The 23,585-nt window shown below is 43.8% G+C and overlaps 2 protein-coding genes across 2 annotated transcripts in view; one reads left to right on the plus strand and one right to left on the minus strand.

The window, feature by feature from the left end:
- Positions 1 to 16,771, minus strand: part of LOC113955844 (glypican-5-like) — a 408,368-nt gene extending 391,597 nt beyond the window's left edge. The window contains exon 1 of the mRNA XM_027661787.1: positions 16,507 to 16,771. The gene's annotated coding sequence lies outside the window, so the exon portion shown is untranslated. The remainder of the gene's footprint in view (positions 1 to 16,506) is intronic.
- The window catches only part of OTOS (otospiralin), a 45,518-nt gene continuing 32,769 nt past the window's right edge, over positions 10,837 to 23,585 (plus strand). The window contains exon 1 of the mRNA XM_027661788.1: positions 10,837 to 10,931. Within this exon, the coding sequence (XP_027517589.1) occupies positions 10,896 to 10,931 (36 nt within the window). The 5' untranslated portion in view covers positions 10,837 to 10,895. The remainder of the gene's footprint in view (positions 10,932 to 23,585) is intronic.

The raw sequence follows: 23,585 nt of genomic DNA on the forward strand, positions 1-23,585 counted from the left end.
GCCTGTTCTAGAACAGATGGATTGGTCACATAATCTGACCAGTGGATGTTTAGGATTGTACAGAGACACCGTTGATGGAAGCGTTCTAGGAGACGCAGGTGGTGGCGGTAGATGACCCATGATTCGGAACCATACAAGAGAGTAGACAGCACTATGGCTCTGTAAACACTGATCTTGGTGCTTTTCTTCAAGTGTTTATTACGCCATACTCTTTTGTGGAGTTTTCCAAAGGCACTGTATGCCTTTGCCAACCTGTTGTCTATCTCCCCATCAATCTTACCATCCAAGGAGATGAGGCTACCCAGGTAATTAAACTGCTGGACTGATTTGAGCTCTGATTGGCCAATGGTGATGTGGGGATGATGGGGGACTTCCTGAGGTGCAGGTTGATAGAGAACTTCTGTCTTCTTTAAGCTGACTTCCAGCCCAAAGAGCTCAGCAGCGTCTGCAAATCAGGATGTTAAACGCTGCAGAGCTGCTTCTGTGTGGGCAACAAGGGCGGCGTCATCAGCATAAAGCAGCTCCTGGACAAGATGATTTAAGGTCTTGGTGTGGGCCTTCAGACGCCTTAGATTGAATAGACTTCCATCAGTACGATATCAGATGTAGATACCATCCTGATCATCGAGATCTGCTGTGGCCCTTTGGAGCATCATGCTAAAGAAGACTGTGAATAGGGTAGAAGCGAGAATGCAGCCTTGTTTCACACCATTCTTAATTAAAAAGGGCTCAGAAAGTGTGTTGCCATACCTGACTTGGCCGTGTTGATCCTCATGGAGTGAGATGATCATTTTAAGGAACTTGGGGAGACAACCTAAACGTTCCAAAATCTGCCACAGACCTCTTCTGCTCACAGTATCAAAAGCCTTGGTGAGGTCGACAAAGGTTACATAAACACCTTTGTTCTGTTCCCTACACTTCTCTTGCAGTTGTCTGAGAACAAATACCATGTCTGTGGTACTCCTGTTGGCTCTGAAACCACACTGACTTTCAGGTAGGATTCCTTCAGCTATAGCAGGTATTAGTCTGTTCAAGACTATTCTGGTCAGGATTTTGCCAGCAATGGAGAGCAGAGTAATACCACGGTAGTTTGAGCAATCTGATTTGTTTCCTTTCTTCTTATACACAGTGATGATGACTGCATCACGAAGGTCTGATGGGAGTTCGCCAAGCTCCCAACAGCGCACCACAAACTCATGAAATCTGGTATGGAGTGCGAGACCCCTATGTTTCCAGACTTCGGGTGGAATTCCATCAACCCCAGCTGCCTTGCCAATTTTCACCTGCTGTATGGCCTTGAGGGTTTCTCCTAAAGTGGGGGCAGTATCCATTTCATATTTTACTTGTTGTTGTGTAATGGACTGGATTGCTGAGTCTTGGACTACACAGTTGGTACTGAAAAGAGTCTGAAAGTGTTCAGACCATCGATTCAAAATGGTCTGAATGTTAGAAGCGTTTGACCATCAGCACTGAGTAGAGGGCTTTGGACCTGGTATGTAGGCCTGTATGCTGTTTTCACCTGTATCTGCGCATAATTGAGTTTTATCAGCTAGATCAATCCACCACTTGTTCTGGATGTAACAGAGTTTCTGTTGGAGCCTGCTGCATGCAAGACAAAAGGCTGTTTTTCTCACGTGACAAGATGGCAGTGCAAGGTGTGTTTGGTGGGGGGTTCTCTTCTTCCTCAACAAGTCCTGGATTTCTTGATTGTTTTCGTCAAACCAGTCCTTGTTCTTCTTGAGGGAAAACCCTAAGGATTCTTCGGAGGATTGCAGGATGCTGTTTTTAATATGGTGCCAAATTGTTTCAGGAGAGGCATCTGTAGAATCTGTGGAATGGTTTTCAAGCCTAGTTTGAAGGTTTGCCTGGAATCTCTCTCTTACTGTGGTTGATTGAAGATTGTTACTTTGGAGTCTTCTCCTTGGGATATTGCCCCTTTTAGGTTTGAATTTGAGACTGAAGTTGAGTTTACAGCGCACAAGCTGATGGTCTGTTTGGCATTCTGCGCTGGGCATCACGCGGGTATGGAGGACATCGCAAACATCTCTCCGTCGCACCAGGACATAATCAATGAGGTGCCAATGCTTAGATCTGGGATGCATCCAGGTTGTCTTCAGACTATTTTTCTGCTGGAAGATAGTATTAGTGATGGGGAGCTGTTGCTCCGCACAGAATTCTAGCAGAAGGCAACCATTATCGTTGCAGTTTCCAACGCCATGCTTGCCTAATATTCCTTTCCAGGCTTCAAAATTCTTACCTACTCTGGCGTTGAAATCACCAGGGATAATGATCCTATCATCTGCAGGCACCTTTTGGGTAAGACAGCACAGGTCAGTGTAAAATTTATCTTTTTCAGCAGGGTCAGCTTGGAGAGTTGGGGCATATATACTAAAGAGGACAACGTGTTGTTTGTTGTGGAGTGGAAGGCGTAGGGAGATAATTCAGTCAGAGTGACCTGTCAGCAGATTTTCGAGTTTGGGAAGAATAGAGTTTTTGATCATGAAGCCGACACCTGAGAGATGTTTTTCGGTTCTGGGCTTACCTGACCAAAAGAGTGTGTAACCGGCACCATGTTCTCTGAGGCTTCCTTCCTCATGAAGGCGAACTTCACTGAGAGCAGCAATGTCGATGTTGAGACGAGCCAGTTCATGGGCAATTAGGGCAGAACGCCGCTCAGGACGTCCACTATTCGCAGAATCAAGCATGGTTCTGATGTTCCAACATGCTAGAGTTAATTTAGGAACACCTTTGGAGGCAGGTGTATGCCTTTGTCTTTTGATCTTTGTGCGACCGCATTGGAAGAAGATGCCCGTTGGTCTGCGGTTAACCAACCAGGTGAAAGTGGAGATGAGCTTTGTTTAGGCCACCTTTTCTAGGCCCCTCTCCGAGTGGAACAAGCAGTGCTGTCCTTGGAAAGGCTGCTTGGTCATTCAGGGTGCTGCCCCAAGAGACTGTCATCTCTGGTCAGTCTCAAATGACCAATATCCTGAACTGCCTGCATGCAGGGTTGGGTCTGCGGCTCCCAGTGCACCTTTCACCTGCCATTTCGACCCTCATCCGTCGCTACAGGACTTTTTGCATGTGGGTAAAGCCTTCAAGCCTGCGCAATGGATTTTTAGGTGAGATGCAGTATGCGCGAAACTGAACCCACCCTTTAATCCTGAGGTTCATCTGCCAGGGCCGAGCGAGCTTGGACAGTGGCAGCGAGGTCCTCAGGACGTAGGTTTGATTAGAGTGACCTTCTCTTAGATGGATGGCCTCACAGGGCTGACGAGCTCCATCTGCCTGGGTTTGGGATTAGAGTTGCCCTTCTCCTAAAATGACTGCCAGAAGGCTAACGAGCTCATCCTGCCCACGGGTGTATTGCATCTGACCCTGCTGTTTTGACCTGTCTGGCATGGGCGACCCTACCGAAGGCGTGTACCATCACCAGCATAGCTCGCAACCACACAGGGACACACAGGCTACGTTCCTGTTAGAACGGTTTGGGCAAGTCTTACATTTTCTACTTTACTATCACCTATTTATATACAATCATAAGGAGATCCTCAGGAACAACCCTTTGTCCTGCCCACCCTTTCAGGACGTAACAGAGCAAAGCAAATATATCCAGAACATGCCGAACCTGGGCAGTAGCCGCAGGTGAGCCAAAAACAAGCAGACAAACAAACCGACCAACCGTTCTGGCCCCCGTACACATCCAAGGCTGGGGTGCCTTTCAAGGCCCCAGCTTAGCTGGGACCCCCATCACTCTAAAGGAACCCCACTATCCACCCTGACCATATCCTTCCTCCACTGTGTTACCACATATCTTCAGGTGCACTGCTCACCTGTGACACTTCATACAGGAGTGCCCCACTCTCCCTCCCGCCAATCAGAGGACCCCCATGGCCCACTCGATACCCCTCCCTCTTTGTCTGGTAATTTATAAGTTACTCACTCTCTTTTTACCACTCATAGAAGAAATAGGTTTTATATTTCTTGGTTTTATACTTGCAGAATCTACTTCAGTTTGCCTTAAGACAAATGTAACCATGTGTTTGCTTACTGAAGCCACAGTAAATCTTTATTTAAGGATTGAAAATATCCTTAGCAATGTTGTCCTGCCTTCCTAAGAAGAATAGTATCCTGATGGGTTTCTAGAGCAAGTGCAGCTGGACTTACTCTGGGTGGGAATTTTCCTTGGGGGAGTCTGGCTTCAGTTTTTCAGACCTGTGCTAGATGCCTCAGAAAATGCGTCCAGTTTCTAGGAGCAAGGAGAAAAATCCCAAAGAGGCAAGAATGCAAGCCTACAAAAAGGCTAGAGAACATTATAGTTTCCTAAGAACATTTTATCCTACTCACTGCATAAATAATTGGCAGTAAAACCATCAGAAAATTTAGCCTGCGCACAGGACCAATTAGGACATATTTCAATAAGATTTGAGTGAAAAAAAATGCTTACTTTAGTCATCTGATTATTTCTGGAAACCTTATATAGCTAATGTCTGATATTCTCCCCTTCTCAGTCCATTGGCTGATAATGAGTATAGGATAAAGCAGAATGAAATATTTGTAGGTAACTATAAGACTGAAACTTCCTTATTTGTTTAGATTCTTTTTCCTAGTTAACTCTTTTCAATAGTTTCTTTACACGTGGTTTTAAAAACTGCAGTTGGGAGTATCCTCAGGGCTTGCCTAGTGCTGTATTATGTGTTTCACACATGGAGCCTCAGACAACCAAGGCTGTACAGATCAAGGCACTTCAGGCTCACTCGCCATCAGTGAGACATGCTCTGGGGTTAGGAAAAAAAAGAGAGAAACTTTCAGATATACTAAGTGTCAGAGCTGTCCAGCCTGACATGCATGTTCAAACCCCTCTGCCAATTTCAAAGGCCCCTAAAGAGGTGGAGGAAAATGTGCTGTATGTCCCCCCATCCCTCAGCAGGAAGCTTCATAAAAGCACTTCAGCCTCTGTCCAGTGTGGAGAAATTGTGAGTGATTTTAAACAATTAATTCCTGGCCTGCAACCTCTCCTGGTTACGTTGGGGCGATGTGGCTTTAGCATCAGGGTTGGTTTGTTGCCCTTGAAGGGCACACTTTGGAAGCTACATATGAGATTTATTGCAATTGCTACAGAAGTAGTGGTCAAGTTTCTGAATCATTCCCTACAGTGTATCAGGGAAGAGGTTACAGGAGCAGAAACCAAGTTGCTATTGCAGATAAAAAATAAAGTCAGCACCATATCATTCACTACATTTATTCTTATTTCTAGCTAAAGCCACAGAGAGAACTTCCCTCAGAGCTTCATCTGAAAATGTCCCTGGGAGATGAGCGCTTGGAATCTGGCTCCAGCATTGCTGCCTCAGTAAGGAAGAAACAGGGAACAGCTCAGACCCTTGTTGTTATGCTATGATATCCTTGCTCAATTCAGGGAGCTTATTTGCAAAACAAGGTTATTTTGCTTCCTTCCTCCCACCTTTTGTATGAGCTACCTGAATTACCTTCTTTACTGAGCAGCCCTTCTGTTACAGTCCCATCTCAAGGGCAGTCTTGATATATAAACTACCACGCAGAGAACTGCCACTACAAAAACCTGAATATTTTCATTTCTTGACCCACATACTCAATAACTGTTATTTTACTGTCACATTCACAAAGATCTTTTTTGGATTTAATTCACTGTATAACTATAGCTTTCTGTACAACTAGAATACTAAAGGACTGAAATAACTTCTTAGCTACAGTCTATATATATATAACACCAAGGAAATATAATTTTAAATCTTTTACACTGTAGAGGAACAAGTAGTGGAATTTTTCCTCTGTGCGGACGTGCAGTATTTTGTGCCAGGTTAACCTAGATGGCCATGAATAATTCCCATGGTTACTATATTAAAAAGCAGCAACTGGTAAGATAGTTCATATTTTAGTGAACATCATTTGACAACCATTTTTTGAGCACTTCAACATGAATTACTTTCACCCTAATTTTAAAGGGTAATGCAACACAGTATTTAGCTTCCTCAGGTTTATATGATGCAGAGATCAGAGCAGATCTACATCAGTATCCCAAAAGTGAATTTAAGGCCACTACTACTCTTCATTTCATACTAAAGCATAGGCTGGGTTAAGCTGCAGAATTAGCTGCCCTTTGATTATACCAGTGCCAGTCCATCAGGACTGTGCCCTACTACAAAGGAGCAATCTATAGAGCACCTCATCTTTATATTTTCCACATTCATTGCACCAAAACATCTACCCAAACAATTTCTGAAGGATAAGCACCTTAAGAGACAAGGAGTTTGTGCTGTTCAAGTTTTGAACACTTCAGTGACTACAGCCAAACCCCACAAAGAATACACTATTGTTTATAGAGAGAAAAGGAATCAAATTTCAAAATAATTCACTCTCTAACTCAACCTGAATATAACTTCTAGGGATAACCTGCACTTGATTTCTTTATTGTACACTACCACAGTACAGCAGCAGTATTTCCATCCCAAGGCTCTCGCCCTCCACAACATGGCTCAGCCTTTGCTTCCCCATTGAAAAAACACATCTTTTTGCTGCAGCTGCACCTGAAAGCTGCACCTTCACTTCTAAAGGCAGGACACACCCAAAACATCAAGCATTTGGCCTTATAATGTGCCTCATAAAACTCAATCTTCTTAACCAAGCCAGTGCAAGCACAGTAGAATTGTATGGCTATAAAACCTAAACTCAGATGACAGTGTCTACATGGTCTCCATGCTGTGAATCACAGGAGGCAGCCACTGAGCACATGTCATCAGCCAGTTCTCTTTTGAGTCACCAATGCTGCCTTCATTCCTTCCTTGCCCTTCCCTCATCTGAGAGATGAAACCTCTCCCTGCAATGTAGGACATTCAACTTCGTAATGACAGAATTACTCTAAAAGATTATCTGTGCATTACTTCACTGAAAAGCCCCTTTAAAAAAACACCATAAAGCAAACAGATGTTACACATCTGATCCTTAGCATGCATCCAAAAAGAACAGCCCAGATTCCCAGGACAAATGTGTCAGCTCTACTTTCATTTAGGAGTTATCATAGCAGTTGTGGATAAATGTGCTTGTATTTGGCAAAGAATGATTAAAATAGGTTTCTTAGGAGAATTTCTATGATAGATAGAAATTTTACACCTGACAGTGCAATTAAGTCAGAGAAAAACTTCAGAAAACATTTAGTGCTTCAATGTTATAGGAACACAACATTTTATTTATTAATATTTTAAGAGGAAAAGTAGATTAGTAGAGTGAAAATCCTGTACTTCTGAGTTACTGGGGTAACCCTAACCACTATTCCAAACACACTAAGTAACGTGTTTCAGGAAGCTCGTGCGTGCTACAACACAAAAGCAGCAGTACACTGGATGCTGGTATACAACTGGCGTACCTGCATCCATACAGCACACCCATATTTCACCACATACTGGGTCCTGAGATGCACTATAAAGAACCACAGGTTGAATTCTTCCTTTATTTACATTGGCATGATTGTACTGGCTTCAGTGGGATTGGATTAGCATAACAGGAGGAATTTGTTCTTCCCTGTGATCTTTCCCTCAAAAGTGCAGCAATCAAGTTTCCCGTAAGTGCAGACAACTGCAAAACCCCCCCAGACCCTGGGTTTACCTGGACCCATCAAAACATATTTGGGAACAAACCCTGAAGAACGTACATGTATCTCAGGCCTTCATGCTTCAAGTAATGTAACAACTGCAAAGAACACATTTCTAAGTGAGCGTTCTATAAACATTATTTTCTGCAACCGTCTGCATTTTTTTTTTTTTTGCTGTAACCACACATACTTAAGTATGACTCATGCCCACAACAGAAGCCTGGAATCCCCGTGTCCCAAGCTATAAGCCAAGACAGCAAGCTATCTAGTTTCCAGTCTCCTCCTGTTTTCAGTCCAGCATTTCTTCTCACCCAAACCTCCCTTCTACATAGCATTTTACATTCAGGGAGTTTTAGAGACAGCCTTGTCCTCCTCTTCTGCTTTTTATACATAGAGGACAAATTGTGGCTGCCCAACTCACATGGATTGACCATTCTTCAAGACAACCCAAAGCTACAAGGTCACTCCAACTTGTTTTGGAAGCACTGTGTTGTAGAGGACTTATTTACACACACATATATAAAAAGCCACAGCAGCTCTGCTAATATCTTGACATCTACTGTTCCTGGTCATCAATCCTGCAGCAGGCTCTGTGTTAGCTCATTCTCTGTGCAAGGCAAAGAACGTGATGGGAGTGTTTGCAATTTATGAGTATCCTCTAAAAGTCTCTGCACACACCCCACAGACATCACACATTTCTTTTGTTTCAGTGAGCTGATACTCAGTGACAAACGGCACTGGCCGATTCTGTGCTTCAACTAGGAATGCAATTAGCATAATTGGCTGTTAATCTACATATAACAGGGACCTGGGACATTCTCAGCGTGCAACTCCTCTGCCCACAGAGGATCCATTTGAGTTTACACTAGGGCTAAATCCAACCTGTAGTGCCTGGTGCTTGTTACAGCACTCACTGTGTTTCTTCCCTCATAATGAAAAAGAAATCAGGAGATGAATTGCAGATGCAGCCAAAACCTTCCTAGCCACATTCAATTTGGTTTCTTTATATTAACTTATTCCAGATACCATGAGATGTTCAGTTGCACAAAGGCACAGACTCAGATGTCATATTAATGTTATCTATTATTCTGTGCCTTTGGGAATGGGGAGGGGAGCCTTAAACTGCATATTTTTAACATCTGCTATTTTAATGCAATTTTAAAAAAATTATTTCTGAGCTCTGGAGCAAAGAGATTATCGGATGGCAGAGTCCCTCAGAGCCTAAATTAGGTGTTTCAGGTCACAGAAATCTCTCATTTCAGCCTTTTTTTAGAGGCACACAGTACCTGGGGAGAAAGTTCTGCTTGTTTGCATCTAGCAACATGCAGTGTAGAAGAATGAGGATTTATTTAAAGCTACATTTTAAAGAGAAGATGTGACTGTTAAATGATGTTGAACACCGAACTGAATGTGCTTTGAACCCCCTTCCTGGCTGTGTGGAGAGGAATCTCTGCCAAATGAATCAGAAGACTTCCACTAGGAAAACTCACCTGCCCTACACACAAGAATAAGGATGAAATTCTGTCCTGAGGCTCATTGTGCAAAGGGGCAGTGAGAGAGAAGGAAAACTCCTATCTCGAGCTTAGATTCACCGTTTTGGGCTTTTGCATGGAGGAAAGCCTCTGTCAGAGCTGCATCTGCACAAATGAACAATGGATTGCCCAGATACCGGTACACACGCCCCACAGGTGCTGGGCTCACCCACCAGCCAAGCTCATCCTCAGGGACACGGGGATTTCCCATCTAACTGCCCAAACAGCCAAGGACACAGGACTGGGGAGATTTAGCTAAAATAGCTCCATCTCGTGACTCCTGTTAGTATTACATAGGACTATTACTAAAAAAAAATGCATTGGTTTTATTTTAGTTCTTTCAAACTGAGCAATATCTTGTACTGGAGGAGGTTTCCCTTACCAACACATTTTCCATACACAGTGTGTTAGGGCTGTTAGCAGGAGATCCCTGCAGAAGTAATTCCCACAATTCCCAAAAGAATCCCTGCAGACCTTGGGCCCGTTGCTCCCAGCCAGAGCTGCCCTCCACATGCCTTTCGCTGTCTGTGTTTGGAGAATATGCTCCCCAGCCACTGTGGGTAAATATCTTCCAGGGAATGTACTGACCCCCTGCAGACAAGATCAGGTCTCAAAAAATTCCTAGTACACAAGTCCCTATGAAACAGGGTGGGGAAACACTCAAACTCAAATGCAGAGAAGCAGTGGTCTAACAGAAAGGGTTCAAAAAGGCAGTGCCCACCACACCACAACCCTTCCCAAACCAGAAAAATACCCCACCTTGTTCAGGGTCATTTAGACACCCCACACTGCAGCACTGCCCCTTTAGAAGAGAGGGCTTTCCAAAAATTCTCAGCCGTGTTCACTTTCTGTCCCAGAAACATGGACTTAATCATGAAATCTGACACGACTGAAGTCAGAGGTTTTGATCCCATGGATTGTTTGTACACTTAATACAGAAAAGCTGTATCTGATTTTGTTGGTTCCCACTAACAATTGGTGCAAAATGATGAGGTATTGATGTTATCGGAATTCTTTTCTCATTACATCAAACTTCAGAAAACATGCTGTGGCAATTTGCACTCGTGACATAATGAGTGTCAATTGCTACAAAGGAAGCACAGACAATCTGAGAACTAAGAGACACGAGGATTAAAGTGATTCTCTTCAACACACACTTTTATCTTAACTAGGAGGAGTCTTGCTATTAAATTCCACAAGCAAGCACAACCCTGAAAAATTCAGTAGCAGTGCCCAATCTCCCACATATTACAGCGCAAGGAAGCATTAGGAGGATCTGGTTCTCCTTAGGAAAGCCACAGGGCTGTTGTGTCCCTTTCCAAATATTGACAGTGACACCCCCCACTTAGAGCGTCAAGGAAAGCTCAAGCCTCCATCCTCAACTCATCTCAGTGCTTTTTCAGTTCCCCCCTCAATATTTGCATGTCCCAAATTTTCTCTCCAATTGTCTTTGCAGTAGAAACACCGTCTCGGCTACCTCAGAAGCACCTCTTTAGCCCCTCCACTCCAAAATCCCTTTGCCCCAAGGCTGCTGCAGCAACAGCCCATCTGTGCTGGGACCGATGTTTTATCACTGTTTTGGGCCAGGTTCTGCTCCCAGTGCAGGAGGAGGAGAGAAAGCAGTGCCTGCTTTGTCTGTGCTGCACCTCACAGCAGCACAAGGCTCACCCCAGAAACCCCACATATCACTCCAGAAGCTGAGAGCCACCTGCAGCCCACAGTGTGTCCTCACCTGCTTGTGAATGGCCTCCAAAGGAGCTCATTTAAAGCTTCCTTTGGTAAGTATAGATTGTTTAGTCTTGCAGTGCAGACATGCCTAATCCACAGTAGCAGCAGATTAGATCAAACACTTGTTATTGTTTTGCTATGGGAAGACTATTTTTAAGGGAGAGGGGAGGTTGGAAACCTGTGTCATTTCCAAATATATGGCAGTTATTAACTAAGTAACAAAGTTTCTATAATTTTTTCTCCCAGTCATCTAATTTGGGGGGGTTTTGCCTGTTTTATTCTCATTTTGACTTGTCTTGAGACTAAGAGCTTTTTATGCAGAGATCATCACTTTCAATACATTTATACAGCACCAAGCACTAAAGAACATTAAACATGTGGGTCTTTAACACTATCAAAATACAAATGTATAATCATATGCTGCATCACTAACCTACAGGAAGCACAGATGGTATAGCACCCAAGAGTCCTGGGGCAGGACTCCTTCCATTCTGCTGCACAACGAGGCAGTGCAATAAGTCACAGCCTAAAACTAAGCTTGTAAGCTTGGGAATTATGTACCTAAAAAGTTTACATCTGACTTTTTGAGGCAGGGGCCGGGTTGGCTCCAGCTTACTGAGATGCTGTAGCTGCAGGACACTGAGCAGTAACTGGAGCACATACTGGTCAAGACCAGATACAGGCATTAAAGTAGTTACTGCCATACTTTTTTGGCCCCTGAAGTCTATCTCAGCTGGATGCACTGCAGTGTAATCACCTTGACACACAGACACAAGAGCAACTTCAAAGAACTCCTCTGTGATAAAACAGCACGACTTGCCTGAGCTCAAGCAGGAGCCCTCAGCTGCAGAGGTTAAGCAGATACAGTTGATGCCCCAATTGAGCAGAGCTAAAAAAGGAGATTATGTGAGTGCATTTGCTCTTGCCTTCATTCCTCCTGTCCCCCAAATGACTAAAGCTTTGCCCTGTCAAACTCTGAGAAACACTGTGCTCCATCTGTTAGTCTTGTCTTGCTGCTTTTCCTGTAGAAATACAGTGGTTTTCCAAGTTAAAATCAAGGCCTCCAGATCCCTGATGCTGTGTGTCTAGAGGAGGCATTATTAGCCTGACAGATTAACCAGTTTGCCTCTAGATTACTCACAAAGCCCTTAGCTGAGCCCAGGGCTGAACTCAAGACCTGCCTCCCAGCCAGTCCTTCAGTAAGACTTTTCTTCTCTCCAATAGGATCTGTGATTTTTCCATAGAAAAATTGTAGAAATTATCTGTTACCATTTCTGCACATAAATTTCTGTATCTGAGGTTGACAGAAGGAAGAAAAACAAGACAATGGGGAGTCAAGTCAGAGAAGGTAGCATATGATAGCTGTCAAAACTATTCAGAGCTGAGATTCCCAGGTTTATACACCCAAAGAACTGAGTCAGCTTCCTCCCAATAAGCATTTATTGGGACCACTGACCACTTCCAAGGTCAGCATGTGCCAGATACTAGCATTAATTACAACAGAACAAACAGCTTTTAGCAATCATGAAATTCATCATTCTCCAGGTGCTGATAAGCCTGTTCCCAGTCCTACTCCAGCTTTGTTATTTTTAATAACTTACTCTGGAAGGATTTTGAATGTGAGTTCCCTTTTCCATTCATTCCTTTCTGTTAGTACAGCCAGGGATTCTAGCAGTTGGTTTCAAGTGATATTTACTGCTAAAAGCCTGCCAGACATGCTGACTGGTAAATATGCATTACATTGAAAAAAAAAAGAAACCTCTCTTTCTGATGATGCACTGGATTTCTGTAGTCAGCTTCACACCACCTAGACAATTTCATACCAAGGGAAACTCTAGTTTTGAATTCCAGAACTTCAAATATTAGTAGCAGCATAGAAAATGAGCACAAAAAATGGTGTTGTCAGTGGCCTTCCCTCAAACAGCCAGCAACATTCTTAGCCAGTAAATACTAAAGCCTGTAGGCTCCAGCTCTAGTCTGTTATATCACATATTCCTGCAATTCCATCTTCTAGTTCAGTCTTGCTGGAGACTTACTGCACTGGGACCTTAGGAGGGGACACTGAACTCTTGGGGGCTTGTGCTGGTTTAGCACTTGTGGACCCTTCCAGCCACAAAACTTCATGGGTGGTCAAGGTAACCCTGATGGCCACAGCAGCTTCCCTTATGCACTTCATTAAGGACATGATCAGTAGGTCTGACAACACCTCTACTTCCACTGAAAACCCAGGTGCCTGTGCAGAGCCTCAGCTGGGAAAAACCTTTGAACCAACCGCAAAGCCCCAGGAAGCCCTTTCCAGCCTTTTCACCCTGGAAAAAGGAACCAGGGGGGTAAGGGTTCCTCTATTCTTCTCTCATTCCCCAGGTTTCACAGCTGGGGAGAACCCAAAATAACTTTCACAGAAGAGGACAACCCAGCCTTGTGAGATGTTTCGGTCAGGTCTATGCACACAACACTCAGTTTTGGAGGTCAGACCACATGGAGGCCTGAAAGACTTTCAAATGTGTCAAACTGACATAAAAATCTAGTTGGTGCAGTAAAAGATGCAGAACTGAATCTAGATTACAAAACAAACTCACAAAGCCTTCAGTAGTTCAGATGCAGCTCATACTGTGCAGAACTATTACAAAAACATTGCTCCAAAAGCACTTCCCAACATCTGCACTTTTTAAAGTCACAATGAATGGCTGCCAAATGTTCTGTTCCTGCTGTTTTTCTCAAAAATCATGTCTTGGCAGAAAAAACGTTACATCTTTTCTGCTGCAATGTCCTTCCTGTGCCAGTTACAATGCCAAGCATCATTTATAGCCACATAAAGCCAGAATGAGCTTATGCAAGACTGTCTAAGTAAACCCAAATTGAATTGCAAACAGATCCACTTCTTTGTGTAGCAAATCTGTTATCACAAATCTAGGATCTAGAGAAGTGCAAGCCTGTATAACAGAAAAGCTCATCAGTTGAGTCCTGTTGTCCTCACTCAGGTAGAATCATATAACCATGTAGGCTAGAAAAGACCTTTCAGGTCATCAAGTCCAACCCAGTACTACCAATCCTAAACCATGGACTAAACCCTGTTCCCTAAGCACCACATCTACATGCCTTTTAAATACTTCCAGAGATGGTGATTCCAGCACTTCCCTGGGCAGCCTGTAAGAGGCTGGAGTCTCCCTTGCCCTCAACAGAACAGGATGAGGGAGAAGAGCTGGGCTGGCAGCACCCCTGCCCCTTACCTCCCTTGCAGGTGTAAGGCACTGTAAAGCTATACAAGAACTACCAGGTCTGTTTGCTTGTCATAATTTTGCATTTCAGCCTTTCACAAAATTAAATTAACCTTCACCTACACCACTGTAGCCTCATTTACAATCAGACAATTATTTCAAGGTAACACAGCAGCAGTTTGGAGAACTTTGAGAAAAGCAAACTGGAAACACAGCTCTGAGGGATGGTGTCATTGAGCACTGAAGAGCAGGTGATATGACTCATCCCATTACTGTGCATTACAGGATGCTAATTATGGCTCAAGAACAGCAGGGAGATACAGGTATGGAAAGAGTGGGGACTGTCTGAAAGTGGTGGACACACTATGAGAATGAGACCTGGATTAGACCGTGACATACAATTTCAAAGGGACCAGGTGAAAACATTGAAAATAATGGGCATCTTGCAATGAAAGCATTGTCAGCTCTGGTGTTATTTCTTTGCAAAACCTGGAGCTTTTCCCTCTGACAATCAAGTGGAGGAGGAGGGGGTGTGCGCACACATGTAGACACCAGGTATTTTTAAAGCCTGTTTTCAATATACTTTTAAAGTTAAAAAAAAAAAAATCAAGGGGGAAACTTCATCTTTCAACAATCTTCTTTCAACCCCAAACCATAGTGACTATTTAAGGAAAGACACAATGAAAACATTTCCTTCCCTTGGAGCTGTTGCTAGAGATGCAGTCCTCAACTGACAATCCTTTCTTCCCCAAGGAGGGACCCATTGCTATGTATTGTACACTAGACATTCCTGTGACCCCATTTTCTCAACTCAGCCCACCTCTTCCTTCTGCTCCATCTCAAAACATTCATACAACATCCATAATCGGTGCACAGGCAGAGTGCTCAGCCACAAAATATCCATAAACCCTCTTTTAATCAGCAGAGCTGAACAGCAGAGCCCATGATGGCATATCCCACATTCCACAGCTTTTCTTCACACATCTGACCACAACACACTACACAAAAGAGGTTTCCCGCAAACTTTTGTATGAGTCTGGTTTTACATCTGGTTCTTAAATTAGTGCAGTGTAGGTTACTGCCCCACAATGCCAAAACATCATGATATTTGCAAAGAGGAGAAAACTACTTACATTAAGATATTTTTCAAAAGCACTGAAGTCCCCATCAAAGAGTGCTCAAAATCCTTCTGGAAATTGCTTCTTCACTCTATTTTAATCTTCCTATAGAAATAACACATTTAACTGGCGCAGAGATGCTGAACAAGCAATTAAAAGGTCAATCCTAGCACCCAGGGCTATTTCAGTCCGAGGTATTATACCATACCTATCTATATTAAAAACACTTCAGCAAGGTTTCAAAGCCACATGTCCAATAGTTCAGAGATCCATTGAGCTTTTGTATTGCTTCCTGAAAAGACTGTATGATGATAGTCTAATTACATGATCACATCTTACTTTTCCCCAGAAGTTCCCCGTCTCATTTAAGACACAGAATAAATGACAATATTACATTACATCTGTTGTGACCTGTACTTACCCCGTGCTCCTCTTTACTGCACACTGCTCAAAGCAGTGCACTAAAGAAAAATATTTCTTTACAGCCTCTTGCAGTGCTCAGCTCTTGCATCCAAGCACTTCAAACAAATTATTTTTACAATAAAACAGGGGTATGAGGCGCTTTTACTCTGTGTATAGAAAACAGACTCTGCACCTAAGATAATGCACTCCAGAGCTTCATCTCAGCCAGCTAACACCAGCTTTCAAACCTCTTGATGTGATATTTGGTTCTTGACATAGAACAATACATCGTCAAACCTGGCTTAAGATGATGTTTAGGACTCTGTGAACCGACTGAAAGATAATGGATATACAAATATCCAAGTCATGAGACTCTTCACTCCTAGTTTTCTTTTCCCATCTCTCCATTTAGCTTTTATCCTTTCTACAGGTCAGCCATGCTCATCCTCTAGAGCTCCTGGATGTCATTTGGCCACTAGAAAAGGATATGGGAAAACACATTTCTGGGGAAATGGTTATGTACCCTTGGAACTAAGCCCACGCATTGCCAGGATGAACTGGGAGGCAGCTACCAAACCAAATCAATTCTGTCTGCAAGACTGGAGAGCATGTAAAGACCTCTCACTTGGTCAGGTTCAGATGGCGCTTCCCTACAGGAGCAGAGGCCACCCCATTAAACCAAAACATCCTGTTTTAGTCCACAGCTCAGTAGTCTTACACCTTTTTAAAAGAAAAGTTAATAAAACAGTACCTGTATAAATACATGCACCATTCTTGCTGAAGCTTCCCAAAACGATCCAGCTTAATGCAGATATGCCAACTGGAAGATTTTAGTCCATGGTACTTGCATTCTGATGACATTTAGAAGGGGCACTAGACCACTTTACCTGAAGGTCCAGAGATTAGCTCAGTGGGTTAGAGCATGGTGCTAATACCGTCAAGGATGTGGGTTTGATCCCTACATGTGCCATTCACTTCAGAGTTGCACCTGATGATCCCCATGGGTCTCTTTCAACTCAGAATATTCTGTGATTCCAGCTCCATCTCTGACTATGCAGAAAATGAGGTTTAAAGTAGTTTCTTTAAACTCCTGCAGTATGAACAAACAGCACTTCCCAGGCAGGCCCACTGCTGGCTGATGGGCACTCCAGGGCCCCAAACTGTCACCTGGGGGCCGTTGTGCTGTATGCACACACCCCACTCCCCCCCATTCTGGTTGCTATGGAAACAAAGGTGATGGCAGCACTAAGATGGAAGCGGGGCTGAAAGGGTGAACTCAAATTAACATCTGCACATGGACTGCGAGCAACTGAAGTCAAGAACACCAATATCTCAGCTTGTATTTGCCTACTACACATCTAAAACCTCACTTGCAAACTTCTACATTTGAACTCAGCACTTTTGACGTTCTCAACACCCCCTTAGTATCCTGTGCTGAAGTATGGATATTGCCATTCTATAACAATAGGAAAGAAAGCAACAAACCCACAGAAGTGCCTCTGCTCCCACTGCCACCTCCCCTCCCACTGGCACATCAGCCAGCAGAGCAAGCTCTGCAACTTTTCCCAGGAACTAAAAGAAGCAACATTGGAGCAAAAGTATTGAGTGTCAGTGGTGATAATGAGAAAGTTTTGTCAGGAAAGAACAGATACCATCTGACATATGGAAACAGCAGCAGTAATTTGGAAATTAGAGACCCAGGCATATGCTTTCTAAAATTATCCATGAAACTAAAACCAAGGGCAACATACTTAAAATGCTCTTACACCAAGCCTGCAGACAGCCTGCATGCACACTGCAGGACTGCTGTCTGAACTGGACTGGCAAAGCAGCCTCCACTGTGTTGGACCTGGAATCTGCCTTTGGATGAGCACAGACTCCAGCATTAGCCTGTCCATCCCCACCTCGAATGCCGATGTCTCTAGCACTATGTGTTGCTGTAACCCTACTCACAAGACACACTCAGACATAGTTTTGTAGGTAGTTCTTGTTTCACGCCAGATTGGTCAAAGTATTCCACATTTATTTTAGTGCTGGCTAACTGACTTTCCCCAGGATAGCACTAAGCACATTTGTTTGATGTGATTTTCAACCAACTGCAGAAAGAAGTGGCTTCCCAGTCAGTCTCTCAAGGACAAAAGTGAGAGTGCAGACAATATTTGTCTGAAAACAGCCTCAGTTGCCACTCACCATGACTCTGCCCTCAGACAGCTATTCCTGGGTGGCAGCTGCCCAATAACTCACCCTGCACTAACAGAGGAGGAAGAGCCCTCCTGGCACTCAGAAGCAGTGGGTCAATGACAATCACATACAGACAAGGCAAAACATGGGCACTGGTTAACCAGGACAGTGCTCGAGGATGTTAATTTAACTCAGCCACAGCTTCCCCTGGGGAGCTTGCAATAAAGGTAAAATTCCCAAGTACCTGTGAAGCATCATGAGATATATCAACCACCAGCACTGCAAGGTTCTTTTTTTACCAGTCATTCCCCACCTTTTCCTCACTCTATCAAAACCTCCAGTTTCAATTTCTTGGTGTCAAAACAAGAGACTTTGACACCAAACTGTGCAACAGAAGTGCTAGTGCTCTGCAGTTACTTTACACCACTTGCACTCCAGGGACACAAGCCATTGAAGTCAGTGACCCTGGTTCTTCCCAGGGCTGTTGCTGTGCCAGGGAGCACAGGAGCAGTGCCACAGTACATCAGACAAGGTCAAACACAGTCTCTGCTGTACATGAAACAGGCAAACTGAGAGGAAGCCGTTAGTAAGAATGCAAGCCTAGGAATAGCCCTGCTGTGGACAGTCAAAAGCAGGGTCACTTCTTGTGCCTCTAAATGACACCTTGTCGTGATTCAACACATGCCGTCTCATCTGTCATCATCATGGCTGGGCTTTGCGAACGAAGATTAGGGAAAGGTCTCTACCCACGTTTGTTACAAGCGCATTGATGGCTAAAAAGGCCAATATGAGACAGGCATGTCCGGTTGCAATAGGCACAGCAGGAAATACTCCATAGGTGGTAAATTCTGCAAGGCATGATTCTTTCTGCGCTGTCTTTTCTCCTCGAGAGTGATCCTGCGTGCATTCTCAAAGGCATCAGCAGCGTTATAGATGGTGTGTCTCCAGACCTTCCAACTGGAGGCCAGAGTAGACCAGTTATGGTGATCAATATGGCCAAGGTTGAGATGTTGTTTCAGGGAGTCCTTGTATCTTCTCTTCGGGGCTCCTCTCATGCGGCAGCCGGTGGCAAGTTCACCATAGAGCAGGATCTTAGGGAGGTGGTGGTTGGTCCTTCATCCTGGAGACGTGCCCGGCCCATCGCAGCTGTGTTCTCAGTAACATGGCCTCAATGCTTGTGACTGTGCCTGTTCTAGAACAGATGGATTGGTCACATAAACTGACCAGCGGATGTTTAGGATTGTACAGAGGCAGCGTTGATGGAAGCATTCTAGGAGACGCAGGTGGTGGCTGTAGATGACCCATGATTCAGATCCATATAAAGAGTAGACAGCACTATGGCTCTGTAACACTGATCTTGGTACTTTTCTTCAAGTGTTTATTACACCAAACTCTTTCATGAAGCTTTCCAAAGGCATTGTATGCCTTTGCTAACCTGTTGTCTATCCCCCTGTCAATCTTTCCATTCAAGGAGATGAGGCTACCCAGGTAATTAAACTGCTGGACTGATTTGAGCTCTGATTGGCCAATAGTGATGTGGGGATGATGGGGGACTTCCTGAGGTGCAGGTTGATAGAGAACTTCTGTCTTCTTTAAGCTGACTTCCAGCCCAGAGAGCTCAGCAGCATCTGCAAATCAGGATGTTAAATGCTGCAGAGCTGCTTCTGTGTGGGCAACAAGGGCGGCGTCATCAGCATAAAGCAGCTCCCGGACAAGATGGTTTAAGGTCTTGGTGTGGGCCTTCAGTCGCCTTAGGTTGAAAGGGCTTCCATCAGTATGGTATCAGATGTAGATACCGTCCTGATCCTCAAGGTCTGCCATAGCCCTTTGGAGCATCATGCTGAAAAAGATTGTGAATAGGGTTGGTGCGAGAACACAGCTTTGTTTCACACCATTAGTTATTAGAAAGGCCTCAGAAAGTGCATTGCCATAACTGAGTTGGTCGTGTTGATCATCAAGGAGCGAGATGATCATGTACAAGTGCACAAATAGGGAAAATGGACTCAGCAGTATTGGAAGAACCCAAATGTTTGAGAAAGGATTTTGATGGCAAAGGCAACGACTTAATGGAGCATGTCACATAAAAAGTGAGAACAGGAACAGTGACACTTGTGGAAGGAAAAAAAGATGAATAGGGCCATTAAGGTGGCATCATCAGCCTAGCAGAGGGAACAGTAAATAAGCAACCAGGTTGGGAGAAAACATGTGGTAGTTACATAGGCAGTTGGATAATCAGACCACATATGGTCATATTAACCATGAAGCTTTCGTGAAATCACTGAAGAATGAATTCTGCCACAAAGCCTGAGAGCACAAAGTTTACTTAAAAGGATAGACAAACCCCAACGAGTTAAGCATGTTCTTCAAAAACTAACATGCAGAAGGGACAACATCATTTCATGCTAAACCTGCAGTCAGCTGCACTGGGACTAGACCCTCGACCTTTTTAGTTCAGAGGTACTATTTTGATCTGGTATCCATGAGCACAAGTGCCACATTTTCCCTGTGTGCTCAGGCTGTTAACCTACAAGAACCTGCCATACTCTCTACTGACAATGCCACGTTTTGCTGCTGCAAGAAAGTTAAGGAGTGGGATAATGAACTCATTCTCAACCTGTACCCTCTAAAACAGCGATAGAACTGGGTATGTGAGGTGAGCTCAGATAATCTGGAAACACAAACAGGGAAGGCACTCCTCTCCAGAGGGAGAACTAGCAATCCTGAAGTATCACTCTGAACTTTGTATAAGGTAATCACTTCAAATATTTCAGGTTAAAACCTACCCAAAAGTAAGGGAAAAACTTGCTCTGCACAGCAGACTCAGCTAAAGCTGTGCACCAGTCCTTCAGCAGCACATGGGCTGGGCAGCAAAATCTACCTTACACTTACAAGTGGGGCTGCTTGTTTTAAGTTATCTGTCTCAGTGAGACACTGAATAGGGGTGTCACTCCAGGGAAGAATGTCTCCTTTGCAGCAGTGTGCCCAGTTGTCATCCTTACCACCCATACTGGATACCTTGCCTGATATCTGCAGTAAGGAAAACAGACAGGTCAATGATTCTTAATTTTGGCACTCTGAGCAGGGAGTGCCAAGCCTTTGCTGAGCACTGACAGCATGCCTTTGCAGTCACGTATCCATCAACATTAATATCCAGTAAATGCCACAGTTCTCCCCTCACTGCTGGTTTTACACTGCAGTCAAGACTTCCAGAGCCAGCAGTACCACACATTTGCATCTCCTGCAGTGCCGTAGCCCTGCTACCATTGAAGACTGAGGTCAGAGTCAGGATTAGCATTTGATGCCTTTAGGATCTTGTGGCTAATAAAGGCCAGGATAATGGTATGAAAGAAACAAGGAGTTGTTTCAGAAAATTGAAACAAGTGACAGGGAACAAAAATCCTTCTCAAACACTCCATTAAAAAACTGAGGTTTGGGTTTGACAAGATGATTTCAAGTCTCATGGAGGCATCCAAAACCTGGGCCAAGGTCAGGCACAATACAAAAGAAAACAAGTAAATATTCATGCCTGGCTTTATGCCTTTTTAAAAATTCAATCCAGCTTCAGTCCTAATTTTCTTATCATTTCTTAGCACTGCTGTCACCATGTATGAATTATGTGCCATTGATGTATGTGCCCAGTGTAAAGATTAATTGGAGAACAACAATTCAGGAGGGGCAACTTAATTCCCTTCTGCAGGTGCTCTGTAGTATTTCACACAACTTGTGGCCAGGACAATTTTATTAGTTCCATGCAAGAAGACTCATGCCAAGTGCTGTTGCTCAGCCTTGGGTAGCTGAAGCTGCTGCACAAATTCCAGGTCATGGAAGAGGTTGGGGAGGGGACAATACAGGTAGGGGGGTACCTGTTAGTTTAAAGACAGAAAACATTGACAGCTCAAATATATCAAGATGAAAGGCAAATGCACAGACCTTTACTTCAGACAGAGAGATTCTCACAGCAAGGGCTGGGGCAATGATGCCATTGCTTTTGGCTCCAAAGATTGGAAAATTAGAGATTGTGGGGTGGAATTTCCTTTCAGTTGCCTCAGTTCTTTCAAGAATAAGAACTAAGCCTGATATTTACCCCTCGTTTTGGGAATAATTATCCAACAGCATGAAACTCCTTCGCCTAATTTGGACAAAAGCAAAGCAAAGACTATCAGATTAATCCTGCTGGTACAAAAAACATTACAAAAATGCATTAACAGATGTTGTGCCACTACTTCAAGGAGACAAAAGATAGTGTTACTGAGGACAGGAGAATGAAGCTCCATAGCCACCCTGCTCAGCCCAGATTCAGGTGTTGGGAGAAACTAGAAACTAAATATTTAAAATAGAAAAACTTGTCCAAACAAATTTTGGCAGTTGACAAAATTTTTACAGTTTTACAGTTATAATGCTCTGAATAAGAGGGTCTACATAAATACATTTTTACATATTTTTACATCAGCTCTTAAAGTCAAATCTCGGTCCTGCAGCTGACTCAGAGCTCTGCTCCTGGTACAGGAACTTTTAGAGGTCTCACCAAGACTGCCTTTTTTTGTAATTTAATACAAATACCAATTTCAGCATGCAAATTATGTGTGAGGCCAGCTCTTAGAAGAGCTGGCTATCCTCAATTTCCAGGAAAGTTAGGAGAGTCAAAGAATCCATAAAGGCACAGGATCAGAGTACATTAGAAAATGGATGATTACCATGTTATGAAATCCTGATACATTCAGTTAGTCAATGCTTCTGAGGAATACAGGAGTAGGCAATAATAGGAACTAATAGTTCATTCCAAAGAATTAGAGAAAACTAGAGGCAGTAAAATTCTGCATTTCAGCCTAAGTATTTTTAATATGTTTCTAAAGAGATGGGGGGGAAAGTCAGCTGTAAGTATTCTCTAGATAGAATAATTAAGCCTCCACTCTGACATGTCTCTGTAGGCATTTATTTTCCATTACTAGAGGATCAAAAATATAGTTTAATTATCCATAGAATTCTAAAGGCATACTCCATTTTATTCAAAAAATCATTGACTGGATTACAGGAAAAGTCCACTAAGCTCCCATATACCTTTAATAAGGCAAAGCAAGAGACAAAGGGCAGCCCCAGGAGAGAAGAGGGAAAGGAAGGCAGGAATGCACTGCAGTGGCAGGGATCTCCCAGGCCAGGCTCTACAGGGATATATCCAGGGTCACCTTTATCCATCCTCTGGGGATTCCTCCACTTTCCCAGGTGCTGGTTCTAAGCACGGATGAAGTTCCACATGCACATCACCACACTCATTCACTGGCCTGGATTTCAGCAGGGGATTATGGGACACAGCTCCCCCTTGACAGCCAAAGCCCTTCTGATTTCTTTACATTCCTTTGAAAGCCTCAGACTCTTATCATCCTTTCACATACAAATACTGGTTCCCAAAATTCACATAAATAAGATTCGCCAAACCTCAGGTATTGTAACTTTAACATAATGCATAAGCACAAGCACTTCCTGGACACATTGAGTCCCTCCCCACAAAAAGCTGTTGCAGCAGGGCAGGTTATCCCTTACCTGTGCAAGTACCCAGGACCGGTGGCTCCCCTGCAGTGACAGAGTAGGGCACCGAGCACGGGCGCTGTCACTGATGCCTGGTGCCCTCTCCTGGCATCAACAGCCACACGACCTGATAAATCCTGGCTAGATCGTGACAGTCAGGATATTTCAGTGTATTTTTAGGACTGTGTGGCAGCCAGTTAAACCATACATTAGAAAATTTACATGTTACCTCAGACAATTTACATGTTACCTCAGACAATTT

This window comes from Corapipo altera, unplaced genomic scaffold, assembly GCF_003945725.1.
Source record: "Corapipo altera isolate COAL_440 unplaced genomic scaffold, ASM394572v1 175, whole genome shotgun sequence".
Taxonomy (NCBI): domain Eukaryota; kingdom Metazoa; phylum Chordata; class Aves; order Passeriformes; family Pipridae; genus Corapipo; species Corapipo altera.